General features: G+C 36.4%; 2 protein-coding genes across 2 annotated transcripts; both read left to right on the forward strand.

Annotated features, from left to right (window-relative positions):
* Positions 1-877: 877 nt before the first annotated feature.
* On the forward strand, positions 878-9,224 carry LOC113727183 (uncharacterized). Its single transcript, XM_072075693.1, has 3 exons — positions 878-1,316; positions 7,360-7,466; positions 8,699-9,224. The coding sequence occupies exons 1-3, from the start codon at positions 1,030-1,032 to the stop codon at positions 8,902-8,904; spliced, it is 600 nt and encodes a 199-aa protein (XP_071931794.1). The 5' UTR covers positions 878-1,029; the 3' UTR covers positions 8,905-9,224.
* A 4,233-nt stretch (positions 9,225-13,457) lies between these two features.
* On the forward strand, positions 13,458-15,462 carry LOC113727184 (serine/threonine-protein kinase-like protein At3g51990). Its single transcript, XM_027251204.2, has one exon. The coding sequence runs from the start codon at positions 13,702-13,704 to the stop codon at positions 15,163-15,165; it is 1,464 nt and encodes a 487-aa protein (XP_027107005.1). The 5' UTR covers positions 13,458-13,701; the 3' UTR covers positions 15,166-15,462.
* Positions 15,463-19,555: the final 4,093 nt, after the last annotated feature.

The raw sequence follows: 19,555 nt of genomic DNA on the forward strand, positions 1-19,555 counted from the left end.
CTGTGTTTTTTGGTTCTGACTTCCCCATAATCTTTTTTTGTACTTCCATCTTCCCATTCCCTTCTTTGTACCAATCCCAGAACTACTTCTCTCGATCTCCTTCCCTTTGTCATTTAGCCCGAAGCATCATAGCCATCATCCCTTCATATTTCTGATCTAAATTTTTTAGTGCCTTTTTAGTATTTTCCTGTCTATACTCCATAGCTCTCACAACTTGCTCCAACCCATCATTTTTGGTCGCATAAGTTCTCATTACACTCCCTAGCTCAGTGAGATCTTTTCTTAATGCTTCATCTTGTGATTTAGTGATCCCTATGGCTTGTAGCTGAGCTCTGATATCATTGGAATGGCGTAAAAACTGGCCTGAGTAAAATTTAAAGTTGACAATGAAAGTCAATCAAACAGTAATTCTAACCAAAAAATTAAGAGAATCTCCATTTCCATTAATGAAACTTCCAGTAATGAATACAAAGCAGATAATATGGATTAAGTTAAGAAGATGGAGAGAAATGAAGGAAACTTGGGAAAGGGAAAAAAAGAGAGAGAATATCCCAAAACTCTCGCTACAAAATCCGGAAAAATGATCAAAAGCGACTCATTACAAAGAAATTCTGCTTATACTATAATTTCTCTAACTAACATTCAATTTTGGCTACTAAAACTCTGACACGTGGCTGTCTGAGCCAACCGTTGAAGTGGTCCTCGGTTCAGGCGAGCAATCAGCATTCAGCAATGTGATTTTTCCAGTGAAAGCGTGCTTGCCTTCACAATGACTCTGCTTGCCAACGTTCACGCTTTCAGCTCCATCTGTCACGCTTTCTTCATTTCCTTTCCTGATTGACACTTCTAAGCTACTGATCGATCCTCCTACTCCATCAAGGACAGCGGGGACTATGGATGGCTTTGCCTTGAGGGCGAGCTTGGGAGGCGGAGTAGAAATGAATTAGATCAAAGGCGGAGCTATTGATGATTAACCAAGGTATTTTGGGTATTTGAAGAGATATTGTCTGGCAGGAAATTCATAATCCGATGGCGAGGCTTTTATCAAGAACATTCAAATCCCTCAAGCCCCATCACAACATCAATCCTTGCCCTAAACCTCTTCTAAAGGCTCCAACAACTTCAGTGGCAACCCCATCAAAATCGGAATTCTCTTCATCATCACCATCGTTGAAGACAGCGCCTGAAGTATCATCTTCGAAATCGAAATCAAGATTATCAAAATCATTGAAGAATTCTTGGTCTGTGTATCTGATTCTATCAACCAATCCGCCGATCAAGACTTATGTTGGGGTAACCACCAATTTCTCTCGCCGGTAATTCTCTTCTTTAGGACTCTGTTTCTTTCCGAAATTTGCTGATTTTGTTTCGGAGTTTGCGACTTGAAGGATTTCCTTTTGTTGTTCTTCGAGAAAGAATTTTGGAATTTCTGTGATTCTCATGAATTGGTAGGGATTCTCATGAATTTTGGGTATTTGAGGGTGTTTGATGGGATTGAATACATATTTTGTTGAAATTGAAATGAGGGTTTTTGTGGATTTCTGATGGAATGCAATTGATATTTTGTAATGATTGGACAGGGAAAGTTATGGATTTTGCTGGGTTTCTTGTGAATGCAAATATTGTTGTTCTTGAAATTATGAATTCTGGCTTGCTTGCGGGTTTCTGATGAGAATAAGATTTCTTGTTCTTGGGAAACTGATGTTTGAGGTTTTGTTGGTTTCTAATGAAATTGAATATATATTTTGTTGTTGTTGATAAAAAGAATTATTTTTGGGGGTTCTCTGAGGAAATTGAACCCGCGTGACGGGTTTCCTAATTTATTTCCTCAAAAATTCTTGTGTCATGAATTATGATCCTTGGTTTTGATATTGAGTGTCATTAAATCTGGTTTTGATAGGAAAGGCACTTAAGCGACTAAAACCTGAGCTTATAGCTATTAATATGATTGAATTGTGATGTACATGAAGGTGAACTTGACCCAAGCAATTTGATGAAGATCAGATTTGACAGCTGCTGTTGTTTGACCATGTGCAGCCATTACTGGGTATCTTAGGTCTTTCAAAATGTGGAATGGAAGCCAGATTGTTTTTTCTGATTAATGACTTTGTCCTTCAATAGATAATTAAATGGTTAATATAGGTATCTGATGAGCAATTTTACTGAATAACCTTACACAATGGCTGGTACCAGAGTAATTGATTGTCTAGGATTAATAGTAAGATTGCCACGAACCAAAAGGAGTTTTTCTTTCCACATTTGAGGTGAAGTAAATTTTCTTTTTTTTTTAATACCAATATTTCTACAAAACTGAGTAGGTAAACTCTGAATTTAAGGATTTGAGGCACTTAAGTAGTTATAATTGAGGGTTGTTTCAACCTCTGCAACTTATTTTTTTACAGCACGTGCTATGTAAATCTCAGAAGTGACTTCAGAATTCCTGTTTCATACCCCTTTTTCCCATACCTGTTGCCATCCCCTATTCTACCATTGTTGTGTCTCGCACCGCAAACTGAAAATTTGTGTAAAGTGCTCCTGTTCAGTTTGTGTTTCGCTGCATGATCTACATTTCATGTATTACCTATTTATGTTTTCTGTTCTCCAATTCCCACAATTTATGTTCAGTACATTTCATGTATTACCTATTTCTATGTCCCTTTGCTGGCTGTGGAGCCATTTTCTTTTGGATGGCTTTTTGAAAGGAACAATTACCCTAGATTTTGATTGATTTAAGAGAAATGAATACGCCCTGCCATTTTATGGCAGAATACTTCCTGTCTATAAGATCTCTCACAAATTGGTATCTTTCCCACCTTATTCACTACTGAATTTGTCATAGGCAGGTTTGATAGAAAAAAAAGTAGTCAATCAGGATAGGTAGGTTTAAGAAGAGCAAGTTTACTCTACTTTTTATTCAGCATTATAAAGCTTGCTGGCTGCAAGCTTACTTTAAAGCTTTATAGAGAATAATTAAGGATCTCTGGACATGCACCACTTTTAGGTTCTGATTCTTCGAGTTTAGCTTTCAGAGGAACCTGCTGAACCACGTTGTTATCCTAGTCAGATTCCTATTTGTTGCATATTTTAGCCTCCTCACCAGATTTTTATTTCAATAGTAAGTGAAACATTAAAGCTTGTAACCAGGTTCATATCTGCTTTTCCTGTCATTTTGTTAAAGGCTTATTAAAGCCTTTGACATGAACAAGGGTAAGACTAGAACCCTAACTTCTGACATAGAGATTCAAAAAAATTAGTACTTATGACAAATAAAACTTCCACTTTGTTTCTGGAAGCATGCTTCTCTCATCAAACCCAAGCTCCAAGCCCATGGGACACTTTTAAAAGGGATGGCTGGTCAACTGCCTTGGTAAATATGACCAGGAAGATCGTCGAAACTCAAACCTTAGGAATGGTTGGGTAAAGGTCACTTCTATTAGGAAGAGGAAATCACCTTAGGGTAAAGGATTCTAGAGACTAAGGCAAGGGGGCTGGGAGTATTTTCTTTTTTAGGGAGTGTTTGATCCCTACGAGGTTCATCCTAATAACTCGTTGCCTTGTATTGTCCCTAATGAGCAAAATAGGGAAAGGTTATAGAGAACTTGCAGGGCAAGATTTTAAAACACAGACCATTCATTGAACCGAAAAATTTATCAGGTCACGAGTCGCTGGTTCAACCATTTTGCTGACCGTTATTGACCCGTAACATTGTAATTAAATAAAAAATAAATTATATATTACTATGTTTATCATATCTGCAATCTGCACATCCCTTTATAAAGGCTAAGACACATGATCATAACTATAGTCCTTTTGCTAATAAATTTATAATAAACCAAAATAAAAGAAAATCAAACATAAAAAGGGCCATAACTATATCAATGCAAAAAGCTACCATTAAAGCAAAAATAGTGCATACAATCACCAAACAAAGTTTAAGGAATAAATCCTTTTAGACAACAAGTGCAACATGTGCTAGTAGATATAAAATAAAAACTATGCCAAAACTGGTAGAAAGATGACTTATACAACAATACTCATGGCATACTAGGCCAGTGCTTAGGTACACAAACTAGTTAATATCCATGAGAGGCATCTCAAGTCAAGCCACAATATTGGGAAAGTCAAAACCACTTGTGCTACTGTCTCCAGTATCGTTATACCTGTTAGCCTCTTTTAAATCATCAAACTTGTCATAAGATGAGAAGTCCATACCATCATCTAATGCTTAGCCATATTAGGGCCCATAGCCTTTGTTTGATAAGAGCTGTAACATGTGCCTGTGACGAGCAAATGTCCAAGGAAACCAACTGATCCAAGACATCTAAGAACTGAAAGCCCACAACATATACAGGCCTCATGTTTTCTAAGAGGTGGCACGTCGAACAAGGATTGAGCAAAGGTGAAACTTCGACAACTTGTCTTTCTTCCACTATTTAAGAAAAGAGCCATTTGTACTTGCCACATTCAGACAAAATTTACCTAGTACGTGTTCTTAGGATGTTGAAGATGAAAAAAGTACATCAAGCTCATATGAAGTTTTACCATGAGCAGATTGTAGCCATTGAGCAAATCATAGGTTTGGTGCATGTTGGACATGCCCTAGGGTGGCAAGTTGATGCCATGTTGTACATTTCACATTGGGCAACAAACGTCATGTGTACTGGGCAATGGGGTGTTCTGGACTCCTAAGGAATTGGGAGTGTAGGCCTCCAAAGCCATAGTGTGCGTCACGTGGCATAGCAGATAGGCAGCCTGAGTGCTAGCAATAAATACATCAAGCAAAGTTGTGTTTACATTTGCAACTAAGAATCTTCAATGTCAATTGCTAGGTTTGAATATTATTATAATATTCCTTTATTACCACAATTGAAAACTTTGCTACCATAATTTTATTGTATCTACTTGTTACTTGTTTTAAGTGCAAAAATGATGCATTTCAACTAGTTTGCGAAAGTAAGGGTTTCGCTGTTGTGGAAGTTGTAGGAGGCAGTTTATTAAACAAAGGAACAAAAGTGAATATTGAAGAGCTGGCTGACTCTTTAGTAGGCCGAGATGAGGAGGTTTGTAGGTCATTTTCTATTAAGAAAGCAGTTGACACCATAGACAAGGTATAAGAAAGGGGATTTGATGAGGGGTAGCCAGCCCAACCAACTCAAAAAGGTGGTTGATTGGAAGATTAGTAATCAAGGTCCTCTAGGCTAAGGTGAGCCTATTTGCTGAATCCCCTCCCTATCTTGACAAAATAGGGGAATTTGCCTTGGGTATGAGCTTCACACTCGTAGTTGAAGCTATAAAGGAGGAGGTGAATGGGGATGTGGAACCTAGGGAAGGCCTCGCCTTTGGTCAAGGATAGCTACAAGCTTCCAAAGAGTAGATTGACCCTTCAGTAGGCCAAGATGGGGAGGTTTGCAGGTCATTTCCTATTACGAAGGTGGACCTGAAGAGAGGGAGGTAGAGGAGGGCTGATGGTTGACAACCTAGACAAGGTATAAAAAAGTGGATTTGATGAGTGGTGGCCAGCCTATTGAACTCAGAACTGTGGTCGAATGGAAGATTAGTGGTCAAGGTCATCTAGGTTAAGGTAAGCCTATTTGTCCAATCCTTCCTTGCTTGACAGAATAGGGGAATTTCCCTTGGGCATGACTGTCGCCTTAGTAGTTGAAACTGTAAAGGTGGGGAACGGGCATTTGGAACCTAGGGAGGGCCTCACCCTTGGTCAAGGGTAGCTACAATCTTCCAAAGACAACACCTTTGGGATGGGGATGGAGAACAGCTGGTGCAAGGGGAAATGCCTTTCTAGTGTTCTAGTGTGTGGACCCAAGCATTTTTCATCTCCCATAGCACTAGGGTGGCCTAACTCCGGATGGGGTTGACCCTTGAATCTCATCCCCCTCCCTGGCCCTTCCCACAGTGGGAGACATTGCTTGGGCATGAGTAGTTTTGCAAGCCTTTGCACAAGTAACATAAGGTGGTTGAAACCTTTTAGGAGGATGAATGGGCATTTTGAGCATAGTTAGATAGAGAACACTTGTGCAATGCAAATGATTGCATCCTCATGGGTGGCTACACGTGGGACCTGATTATTGACCGGCGGAAATGGTCAACTCCCCTCCTAAGGTTGCCTAACACTGAACTGACTGAAGAGAGTGTTGACCTAGGGGGTAAATGACAGGATAACAACCTTGGTTGATCTCCTCAGAACATGCTTACTGGATGCTTTAAGTTGTGGCCATGTGCAGATAGACATTTGCCATGGTTGCTGGCTCTAGAAACACTGATTAAGGACAGTTTGTTGCAAATGACATGCCTAGTTATCCTAATTTGTGTGTTCTTTCTTGAGATTAAGCATTCGTAGTATATTTTCTCCACCAGCTGTAACTTGTTTTAGATGGTGTAGGTAATATTCTGGTTGCTGAAGAGTAACTTCACCTGTAATCTAGCGCTGATGGCAACCCAAAATAAGATGGATTAAGTAGTTGAAGACGTTCAATTTTTCCATTTATTGTTGCTTCAAATGCAAAATGTATTGGATAATACTAGAAGAAATTAGGATGTGAACCTGGAAAACAAAGGAATGAAATAACATTTTGTAAATATAAATGATTAATTTTCTTTTTCTTTTTCCTTTTTTTGGTTGATAATCTACGTTTGGGCTCAAACACTCATGTCATGGGCTATTCTAACTTAAGATGTTCAGTTGGCTGAAAAAATTTACTGATGGTTGGGGATGGAACTTTATGCCCTAGGCTATTGAAGCACTTTTTCTTGGTTGATTTTTTTCTTGACTTCAGCAAACACGGGGTCAGTAAAAACAGTGGCAAATATCCAAATGAGAAATTATGCAGACAACTAGTGATACTTCTTTAGCATAGTTCCCAATAAACTATAAATAAATGCAGAAACAAAGCGTTTTAACTTATGTTGGATGATTACTCTTAATGCAAAATCAGGATAATAGTCCCTTGGGCGGCTGATTTTTCTTTGAAGGAGAACCACGAAGGTAGTGCAAGTCTTCTTGATATATTCTCATTGCAATTTAGATGTCCCAGCCATGAAAGTTATATTGACGAAAATTAATAAAGATTGCATCCCTCCGGACCAGAGCACTTTGGCTACATGAGATGTATGAGCTGTTATTGACATACACAATTTTCACACACTCATATATCTAAAGCCAGAATTATAATTGCATCGTTTAAAAACTGTTTTTATTACCTTACCTTTAGAATTTTTTAACTCCATTACAGATTGTCTTAAATCTTTTGAGGCGAGCTATTCTTTTCTAAATTTGGCACCAATTTTGCAGACTGAACCTAGTTGCATAATCATTCTTTTAAAATTTGGTACCAATTTTTGCAGCCTGAAGCAACACAATGGTGAAGTTAATGGTGGTGCAAAAGCATCTCGTGCGGGAAGGCCGTGGGTGTGTGCATGCCTTATAAAAGGTTTTCGTGACAAAAGTGAAGGTATCATGGAACTCAAAGTTGTTGCATTTGAGAGATTATTACTACTTAAAACCTGTGACTTGAAACTATAAAATTTCCAAATGCTTTTAGTTGAATGGTAAAATCTTCTAGATTGTTGTACTTGAGGATTTTATGTATACTATATAGTAATAAACATTAATGCATAAAATCTGAGTCACATTCAATTAGCATCCTAAACATTGGTTATGGAACAAGCTCTGTACTAAGTTTAAAAATTATTAGATCATTATTTTAATATGTCATTTTAACTGAAATTGTTTCAGTAAAGTGATTCTGACTTGAAATTCACTTCTAATATGGAGCTCATCACACTATTTTAGCTTTTAATAACCTTTGACTGAACTTAATCCAGATTTCCAAATAAAATAACAATGCACTTTTTGTTATTCTGTCAAATGTAATTTTTTTTTAGACGTTAAACATATTTTGTTCTGGCAAATAAACTCTCCTCTAATTTTCTGCCCCTATCCTTTATGTTTCTAAACTGGGATTGAGTTTTATAAGTCTATGTAGTAGGAGTGGCCAAAGAGTGGCCTTTTACAAATGCTCCCTCAGATCTGTGGCTAATTTCTTAGATTAGGTGTTAGCAAAACTTTTGTGGTTAATTGCTTGTCTTTAGATGTTATCGACCTTTTCGAAAATGAAGTCAAAGAAAATATTAGAGGTCACTAATTGGCTTGGCTGTTTTTTAATGGTGGAAAGAATTCAGCCACAGAAGTAGTAACCATGGATTTGATTGTTGCCAAATCTAATTTTACCTATTCATTATCTCTTGAGTCTGAAATGAATAAATCTCATCGTTTTGACAAGGGCTACCCAAGAACTCCAAGAGATATAACCTGTCTTGAAATTGAATTTGAACCACTGACTTGATTACTTGGACCATCATGATATATTGAGCATCTCAGGTTACATGCTAATTGATGCATGGCAATACAGGATTCTTGAGCATGCCATAGGTCTCAAGTATAATTTATATTACTTTGTAGTCGATGCATTGCAATGCTGAAAATGAAGGTTAATTAGCTTCCTAACTTTGTAGCTCCTTGATTGACATATGTGTATTTTCTTCATTGCTCTGCAGCTCTGTTTTAGCTTTGACTCTTGTTGGAACGTACTCATGTGCATGTTTCTTGACAGAATACTACTCTATATTCTTTCTTAGTGGTTGAGAAAATTGTTCGCCTTTTTGATCTCTGGTCCTTTTGTAGCTTGTGAATTTGAATCAAAATGGAAACTCTTTTCAAGGAAGCTGTCACGAAAAAGAAAAACCACTGAGGTGGAGGAGCAGGATGACAACAGATCACTTGCATTATTGCATCACAGACATGCAGCTCTTAGTCGAGTCAAAAGCTCAGTTGTTTGCAGTCACCTGGAAATTATTTGGCACTTTGATCTGTCCGAGTTTAGCAACTGAATTGGAGGATACACAGCACTCTTAATGGGTTTCTGTGCTGCATTGTATTAATCCCTTTATGAAATAATAGGCTTTCAGATTTTGTATAGATGAGTAAAATATGATGTATGTAGATGACAGTCAAAAGAAAGCTTGCACATGCTAGGGCTACACATGTTTGGAGCTGCCATTAATTGTTTTAGGTTATAGTTTTGTGACCATGGGCTTTGTAAAACCAAAAAAACAGAAAGTCTTGTCCAAGCCCGGAATATATGCGGAAGAAACAGTTGTAAAATACGATTGTTATTTACAATTATTTGCCTCATTGTCCTATTTTTGCATTTTTTGCCTCATGGTCTTATTTTTGCATTTTCCATTCTGAGTGTGTTTCTCCAGATGTAATTTACTCGTGTGCTTGGCAAATAGCTGCTGTGATTTCCAGGGTTTAAGCAGCTAACAGGTTTTGACTTGTAGGCAGAATTTAGTTAAATAAATGAACTCTGGGGAATGTCAACTGGTTGAATGTAGTTTTCCATTTTGAAATGGCTCCTTTTTCTTTTTTTGTTCCTAAAGGGCTCGTCTCTAGTCAATATTTTCTTAAAGGGCTCTTCCCAAGGTTGGGAAGGATTGGACAAACAATTCCAAATGTATATTTGTTTCAGTTGGGTGTATCATCTAGAAGATAACATCTAAAGATCTATGCGTTTCAGAATTTAACTCTGATGTAACCTTTTCCTTATGGTTGTTTTATACCCCACAGGTTAATATTCAGATTGATCTACAGTAAATTATCCCAAGGATTTCAGTTTCTGTATCCTGTTGGTTCTCAAATTGGGAAACCTTTTCAATTTCGCTGCCCAAAAAGAAGCTTCTGGTTTCTTTTTTACTCTTTTGTTTCAACCATTTTCCTATGCAAATAGTAATAGTGTATGCTCATCTGTTAGACAGGATTCTAGACCAGCTCAGGCAGATTGATAAGAACATTGTCTTTCATGCATTGTTCAAGACACCATGCTCTTCAGATGGCTGACAGGCACTTTCGGGTCCTCCCCTCTAGCTCTTCATCTTGCTTTTGATTAAGCATGTTATAACTGCAAGGCTTTGAAGGGGATACGCAGCTGCAAATGGGACAGGATAAGTCACCATCTGGTGCTGCTAATTTTGGGGTCTCAATGTATCCAGCAATATCCCAGCTGGTTCATCCAACATAAATCATCTCAGATAGACTGGTTTAAGATTCAGGTTTCTCATCTGAAAGCTACTAGTTCTTGCTAGTTTGCTTGTTTCTTGAGATTTTTCAAGCGTGGATAGATGTGATGGAGTACACCTCAAGTCAATATGCATGCTGATACTTTGTATACTTGCACTCTGGTTGGGTGGTCCTATTTCATTCATATTGCTCTGCAGCCCTAAACTTAGACCCTCTGTATTTGTAAATTCACCAAGAAAATCGAAGAGAGTAGAACTGCTATTTTTTGCCTAACTGCTTACATTTCAAAGTAAACAGAAGTGAGAGTAAAAGTAAATCAATAGAAATGATTGTGGTTACAACTTTTTGAATGTTGATTAAGACTTTATATTCCTTCCTTTAGAAAGTGGGGCATTGTTCTGCTACTATTTTGGCTATTCCTGTTAACTTTTCAGTTGAAGCTTCCAATTTCTGCTCCCTTTTGAAAGCAGCATTACCACCAAGTTCCCAGTTCCCAAAAACACCATTGTTCTTATTGTCATCAAGGGTACATTTCTAATGACTTATTGTCTCAACTTTTTGCAGAAATCACGGCTCAAATTGCATTAAAAAGACTAATGAGATTGCTTATAGATTTTTCTGAGACTTGGTCAAGAATTTGAGATCCCAATGCAATTGAGTAACCCTAGTGGCTAGTACCCCACAATACATAAAGCAACAACAATATATTGAAGTCATTAATAACTTCTCCTGTTTCCTCATTTTGTTAGGTGGGATTTACATGTTTTCTTGAGTCAATGATGCAATTCTTCAATAAACAGATACAAGACAATGTGAAACTTATTATATGCTTTATCATGCCACCATTTCATCTTTATCTAGTTCTAGTTTCGAAGATGGTGTAAAATGAAAGAATCGGTCGTCTAACGTGAAAGCTACATTGCTGCTTGCAAGCGCCAACTTTGTATGTCCCATCAGTCACGGGGTATTTCTTCAGAAAGTTATGTCTTAGGCCATTTTTGGCTCTCTTATTGGACTTATATTTTCTGTCCGAGCATGTGAAAAGGAAGCCTAATAAAATAAACCTACTTCTAAGGCCCTGTTTGGAATGTAGTTTTCTGGTGAAAAATTTTTGCATTTTTGATAAACGCATTTTTTAATCACATTTTTATTTCATATACATTACATCCTGCTTAAAAAGGTGCTACAATAATTTTTTCACAAAAACTCTTGAAAAATTACAATCCAAAAGCTCGCAAACACATTCTTAGGCATCTGTGGATAAACATGCATTTATGTCGTGTTATAATATTCTGTTCCCTAAACAAGGGATAAAGGGTTTTTTTTAATAATCTCGTCATTTTGCTAAATATGCATTTTGCAGGGCATCCTATACTTTGAAAAGATGGGTTGTCGAATTTTCATGATGAGTCATTTTCACGTTTGAGTGTGTTTGGATAAGACATTTTGTGAAATTTTTTTTCTGAAATATGATGTGATATATGTTATATAAAAAAAGTAACTGAAAAGTTAAAAGATAATTGAAAAAAACATTTATGATATAAACAAAAACTTTATAAAAATAATTTCCAATTAAAAAACCCTATATTTTTTGTTATTATATTTCATGAGAACACATAATAGAAAAGTATGTGTACTTTTGCCTCATATCCTTATAAAAAATTGATCTAGAAACTACAAATTCATGTTACATACTTAATATGAGTTGAGTGATTTCTATTCACCAATCGATATGAGATTCAGTCATGGCTATTATAAAGTACATATATTTTCCTCCAAACTTGGATAAGAATTCATATTTAGCATAGGCTAACTTTTTTATGCACTGCCAATGCATAAAATTTGTTACATTAACAGATTTAGACGTGCCACATAATATTAATTCAAAGTTGAACTTCAAATCATACACATGTGGCATACGTTTAAAACTGCTAATATAAAAAATTTACTGCATTATCAGTGCATAAAAGATTAATTCTTTAGTGTATATAAAGACACAGTGAGAGATTACCAGGTTTGCTAGGGGAAAAAAAATAGATGAGAGATTTAAATCATGATCTTTTATGAGGAATGCAATCATGGTAATTTTTTTTTTTCCCAAATGACTAAAGTACAAAATTTACTTTACATATAGCTTCCTTCATATATATGATATGATAGTTGGAAAACAAGACCTTATTTGCATCTTCAAGTTAACAAGGTGTCAATGCTAAAATCATTAGACACTTGGACTAAATTGCTTTAGGAAATCAAGTGGGAGAGAAAGTCGTTCATGTCTGGCACTGATTCATTTTCTTAGTTATTCTTTTAAATTACGTTAATGAACATTCTCTGACTCTTTAAACTCAGAAAAGTATTACAATTAAAAAAATGCACTAAAAACTAATTCGGACTGAAAGATTGTTTTGACACATTTTTTCTATAATTACGTGAATAAGAAGGCAAGTTTAATTTACTACACATTTTTTTATGTATATAGTGCACGAGTAACAAATTTGGTGTAAAAAAAAAAACTGTCATTATTTGTTACTTTGATTCTACCATTGCATTTGCATGATGAAGTATTATACAAATAGTTAAATACAACTCTCTCATATTTCATTAAACCATTCTACATGGAATGTGTCTCATCCACTAATATTTACTGTAATGTAAACCCCTCCCATGGCTGCAGTGGATCATTTTCCTTTCCTTCTCTTTTGGCAAAACGTTACTACCAACTCAGGCAGTCACTAACGTACCTAAAAGGCATTTAATAAATTACTGCCATTATTACAGCCATTCATTAAGGCTTCTTCTTTTACTTCTTCCTAATCAGATTCATTAAACCAAAAAGGAATTTGCCATCCTCCCCAAAGTACAGGCAAGTCCTGCCCTTGCAGAGTTTCACTCCAGTAAGGTTAACAGATACTATATAGATTGACCTTGGGACCAGAACCTCACCTTCATTTTTGCCCTTCTACTTTGGTCACCACTAAAAATCACCCCCATCCCCCAATCTTTTTTATTTTTTTTGTGGGAAAAAATTCCCCCCTTTGATCTTAAATTCTATGATTGGGTACTCGAAGTTCACGTGTTAATTAATTGAAATTAAATAAAAATAGTAAATATAATATATATTTACATCAAGAAAGTGTTGATCTAATTGTAAAGGGTGAGATCCCACGTATAGTTCAAAATCTATTTTCTCTATTTCCATTTCCTAAATTTCACTAATATTTTTTACTTTGTATTTTAGTATAAATTTAGTATACCAACCAGTACAAATGTACAATCTAACGCCCCTTGATAATCCCTTCTCTAATAAATGCAAAAATTGTAACTTGGCTCCAGCCATATTAATCCTGGCAAAATCTTGGGATTCCATTTTAATAAAAGGCAGGGCCAACTACCCCTCAACCCTGCATCCACCCCATCTCTCCCCTTCTGCTTCCTTCCCACCTTTTCCAATTTACATACTGCCAAGGCCAACAAACCATCATCAAATTGTCACCAAACTGCAATCCCAAAAACCTTTCTTTCTTTACTCCAAAACCCCATAAAAGCTTTTATTGAAAGGCAACGTTCTTGTTTTTGGCTTACACCATAGGCAAAAGCATTCAGTCTTGATGGGCTATCTATCATGTAAAGCAGAATCAGCAACTTTAACCTCCAATTCTCACCTTCCAGCTTCGTCTAAGAAAACCCATCAAGTTAATTCCCAAGAAAAAACAAAAGAGAAGCCTGTCAAGATCCAAGAATTTGACTACAGTGATCTTGAAGCAGCCACCAATGGCTTTTCTGAGCAGAAACTGTTAGGCAGAGGTAGCCATGGCCTAGTTTACAAAGGGGTTCTTCGCAGTGGGCGCTTGGTTGCCATCAAGAAGCCTGCAAGAGGGTCAAGAATCTCCTCCACATCAGAGAATTCAGAAGTTGAGAATGAGATTGATATTCTGTCAAAGCTGCAGAGTCCAAGACTGGTAAATCTTGTTGGTTTTACTAATAGTGATTCTCATGGTCGCCTTTTAGTTGTTGAATTTATGAGTAATGGTACTCTTTATGATGTTTTGCACTCGAATTCTCGCCCTCCCACTTGGGGTAGAAGAATAAAATTGGCATTACACACTGCAAACGCTATCGATACTCTTCATTCATCAAGTCCCCCTGTCATTCACCGTGATATAAAGTCTGCCAATGTGTTGATAGATAGGAATTTTAATGCCCGGTTAGGCGATTTTGGACTAGCCTTAAGATGCCATGTTGACGATTATAGATTGAGGTCAACTCCCCCGGCAGGTACAATGGGGTATTTGGATCCTGGTTATGTGACCCCTGATAACTTGAGTACTAAAACTGATGTGTTTAGTTTTGGGATATTGCTGTTGGAGATTATTAGTGGGAGGAAGGCTATTGATGTGGGGCATTCACCGCCTTCCATCGTGGATTGGGCAATTCCATTGATTAGGAGAGGGAAGCTTGTGTCTATTTATGATCCGAGGATTCCACCCCCTAGGGACCCTTTGGTGAGGAAGCAGCTGGCGGTAGTTGCCGCAAAATGTGTGAGGTCTTGTAGGGAGAGGCGGCCAACGATGAAGGAGGTGGTTGAATGTTTGAGTGGGTTGAGTAAGTTGGTTCCCTTGCATTCTTGGAATGGTTTGACTAATCCTTGTTTGATGGTTGAGACTGTTGGGAGACCTGTCGAGTCAAGGAGTAATAATGTGAATGTGAAGGAAAAGGGGGATGAACAAGGGAATTTGGATGGAGAAGATGGTGCATTACTTGCAAGAGCATTGAGAAATTCACGGAGAGTGTACTCTGATCTGGGATTTAGAAGTAATTTGATGGATTTATTGAATGGGATTCATGGGGAGTCTGAATTTCCAGAAGACAACAGTGGGATTAAGCCTTGTGAGCAACCTGAGTCTGGTGGTTTTAGTTGCAGATTTGAAAGTGAAAAATTCGTTGGCAGAAAAAGCAATCTGTCTCTGGTCTGCGGCATTGACAAACTTGGCGCTTCGCAACTATCAAGAAACCATACAGTCAGCGAAAATACTTCAGACAAACATTCTGAAGGGAATGCTACAGTTCTGTGATCCATTTTTTTGTACCTCTCTGTAATCTGTAATGCTTTTCCAAAGGGCCATTTGAGGTCCCTTAGTGATTCGGTAACCAAGCGAAGCTCATGTTTGTAGCTTCTCTTGCTTTCAAATCGCATTGATGTAGATTATTTGAGGATTTCAATTAATTCGCTTCCTTTTTGTTTTTTACAATGTAAGTGCATGCGTTGGGCCAACAAAGAAACTAGTAGCTCAAGGGCACACACATTGATTGTATGTTCTTTCTCATTCCATTCCACTGAATTGATTGATCAAAGCTCATTAACAATGGAATTGCTGTACAAAGTCGATAGACATTACTTTATCTTGATTCAAACTCTGCTTTGGTTTTATTCTTCTGTAGTTCAATGCCCTCATTTAAGGAGGAGCAAAGAGACAATTCAGGCATCCTAGGCTAGAAATCTGTATTAAAAAATGGTAGCTTCGTCAAGAAAACCTTGCTGGTTTGTAGCGTAGACTTCTATTTATCTGATACTATACCATTGGGTGGTTAACAATGGTTAACTTTTCTTTTGTCATTCATTCCTTATTTATATCACAGGGATTTGTATAAGGTACCTTCAGTTTGTTTTTGATTGAATATGTATTTGTTCTTGTATTCTTTTATTTGCCTAAATTGATGAACTTTTTTGAAGCTCTTAGCTGTATCTGCAGAAATTACCAGTGATTTTTGTTGGCCATATTTCTTGTATTCATCGTTTACGACTCTCAAAAACTTCCTTCGATCATGTATTCTCTTCGCCCTTCTTCCGCAGATACGACATTGGAATAATGTCACTGATTTTCTTCAATCATGTTACTCAGTTCCCTCATAAAACGATTTTGGGTTCATTCCATTTCTTATCCTAAACAAAAGTTTCTGTAACGCCAAGATTACTACTAAGATGAGATATAAACCTCACTATCGAGTTTTGGTCCATACAAAAAAAAAGTTAAACAGTCCCTAAGCCTCAGTAAAAGTCTTTTTCTTTTGGTATTATCTGAAAACGGGATAAAAAAAGAAAAGAAAAGAAAAGAAAAAGTCCTTGGTCTTTCAGTTGGACGGCTTATCACATGTTCCCTTCTGTCACTTAATTCAGCAATTGATAACCATGTCATTGTGGAGTTGTATTAAAATTTGATATTGAAGCGTGTAGAAAGTTTCCTTTGCTTCAAGTACTTCCATTTGGTGAATCGGGATGAATTTTTGACACGTTTGGTTACTTGGTGAAGTGAGAATTTGACACGATCTTCCAAAACATGTTTTTCAGTTGTTGAACAAATCTTCTTGTTTGTCATGTCAGATTAATATACTCTTTTTTTGTTTAGTTTCAAACCTGACATAGGTATAATGACCATGACTCTTTCAATAATAATCTCATACTTCCATTTATCATAGTTGCCAGTCTTTCAATCTTTAGCTGTTATAGGTAAACACTTAATCCTATAATTAGAAAACTTTATTAACCAAAGTGCAGTGACACAAAGATTCTATGATGAAACAGAATTTGATTTTCTGTACAGCAAGTTTTTGATCCAGAGTTAGATGGAATCTTGTGAGAAATGGTCGACAAGGAAAACTCAACATCATTGTTGTCTTTTTCTTGCAGGCACAGGGGTCACTTGGAATTTTTGATCTTATACACAATATGATAGGTTCTTTTCTTACTTTTGCCAAAACTTTTTCTGCTTCTGTCTATAAGACAAAATGTTTGTACGTTGAACTGGTTTCTGTCCTTTTGGTTTATATTCTTCAAATCATCTTTTCTACCATCCACTATGTATAGATAGGACCCTCATGTACTTGAAGCTCTAAGAACAATTTGCTTGGATTTATCCTTCTGCTTTACTCAAGCATATACTCCTAATAAAAGGTCAGCCCCAGGAGCAGTTCTACGTGTACTACTTAACAGGAATCAGGGCTGCAAAACTCTTCGAATGTAGAAGACAGAAGGGGAGTTTTTTTTTTAGAATGTTCTTCGTTCTCCAACCATCTTTTTACGATTTTTCATGCAAGGACAGGCCTAGTGCTGCAGGTGCCATCGGCATCAAGTTCTAGAAATTTAGGTTTGTTTCTCCTCAATTTTTAAAAGTTTTCAATGATATCCTCGATGAGTAAAACTTTTTGCCCCTCAAAAATTTTCAAATTAACTTCAAAGTCTATACTTGCATGAAATTTCTCCCTTCAAAGAAAATGTGTTACTTCCATAATTATAGTCACTGGCAGATTCTTTTTTTTTTTGGGGGGGGGGGGGGGGGGGGGGGGGGGGGAGGGAACGGTCATCCCAAAAAAAAATTCCTTTACGTCTCTCGTTAAAATATTAATATATTTTAGTAACATCTTTATAAAAATTAGAGTTTGCCCTCTCCCTCTCCCCAAGATATTAACAAAAATATAACGATAGATAGACTAAGAAGATATACTTTCAAGTGTATATCTTTTCTAGTATTACTCCCCAACTCTCAATTTTTGGTTCCGCTAATGACTATAGTCATGAACTCTTTTTACTAAAGGTGCTATGGTAAAATCTTTTGAAAAACGTCCCACAAGAATTATCCCGTCAAGTAAAGTTTTCTACATACACTAACCTGCATATGGTAAATATATTGGACATTTGAATTCATCAAACTAAAAACACCGCGTACATTGAACAAAATGCAAGCATTTCCCATTAAGGCATCTTAAGTGCTTGTTTATTTGTGATGTTGATGTTTTGAGGCATTGTATATGATCAAAGATCATTTAATAATTTTTTACAGCTTACAAATTAGAGAGTTGGCCAAGAAAATGACAAGATGTGACCAAGAAACTGTAGTGTTGAAGGACTATCACGGCACCTAACCAAGAACCATCATTGGGTGGAGAGACTAAGGACATATGATGCTTCAAACTTCAAATATCAAGAAAGTGGAAAAGATGGATATTTGGAGCTCACAAAACCCAGAAATTATAGTAGTGTGTCTCTAGCAAATGGCAGCTTCTGTTGAAATATGTATTCCCTTACTTGCAATATGGGTTTACAGCACACATATTTCCTCCCAACAACCATGTGCTTTCTTTCTCCCCTTTGATATATCCAACATTGACCTCATCACAGTTAAAAGTTTCTAATTTATCAAGGTTAACATGTTGACAAGATGAAAAAACATGTCCAAAAACAATAACTTAAAATAAACTCTAGAAAATAGGGCTAATTTTACTTTACTCCCTTTAACTATATTAGATTTTCACTTTGGTTCCCAAATTTCGAAGTGAGACACTGTAGTCCCTAAATTTTAAAATCTATCCCATGTAAATAAAATTTGTTTCACTTTAATCTTTAAAGTATATAATCAAATGGATTAATCTTTCCTGCACTGTTAGTGTATACACCGACGAGGTTGAATGTATGCCACATCATTTGAATTTGAATTTCAACATCAAATTTTCTGTATGTGGCATGCATCTGAACCCGTTAGTGTATACACTGTCAGTGTATAAAAGATTTATCCTAATCTTGTATACTTTACTTTAGAATGTGGGACATATTTTGTACTTAAGTGTGACAAATCTTATACTTTAGGGATTAAAGTAGGACAAATTTGACTCAAGTAAGAGAAATTTTATTCTTCAAGGACTCAAGTATCCCAACTTGAAATTTCAGAACCAAAGTAAAAATTTGAGTATAATTAAACGGTGCAAAGTGAAATTAACCCCAAGGAAGTACTCGGCACTTTTGTAGAACCATCCTTGAATAACATCAGGGCCACATTCATATCAGAATAATATTGACAACAGCACCACTAATAACAATACAGTCTCTTTAGTTTTGTTTTTGGGTTAAATGCGGAATTTTGAGAAAAATCATTAATGGTGCTTGCTTGGAAAAAAAAACAAAAAGAAAATAATATTCTAACAAAACTAATGACTTAACATATATGTACATTAATTACCTTTAAGTTATTTTACAAAATTTAAACTTATTTTTCAGTGTAAGTGGCAGGGGTCAAATTTGGAACCCCTCGATTACACTATCTCCTCCCTCCCCTCCACCATGAATCACCCAACCCATACCCTCAATACAAAATTTAAACTCATACTCTTCTTTAGACTGTAACCCTCTCTCAAGCATGAGAAATTTTTTTCCTGCAAGGAAGTATTTTCTTCATATTAGTGACATTTTTATTGTCTTCAGTGAACTCAAGATTCAAAAAGGAGCAAAAGAAGATCCCCATAATCTCTAACAAATCATCCAAATTTACATTTCATAAAACGCAGAAATTGACATCTTGAATAGCAAATGCACCGCTATTTAATTAATGCACACATTGACTAGAAGATTTTGTATTCAATCTTAATTATGTATTGCATTCATTGTTGTTCTTTTAAAGAAGCAGAAATTAATAC

Source organism: Coffea arabica, chromosome 2c, assembly GCF_036785885.1.
Source record: "Coffea arabica cultivar ET-39 chromosome 2c, Coffea Arabica ET-39 HiFi, whole genome shotgun sequence".
NCBI classification, from domain to species: domain Eukaryota; kingdom Viridiplantae; phylum Streptophyta; class Magnoliopsida; order Gentianales; family Rubiaceae; genus Coffea; species Coffea arabica.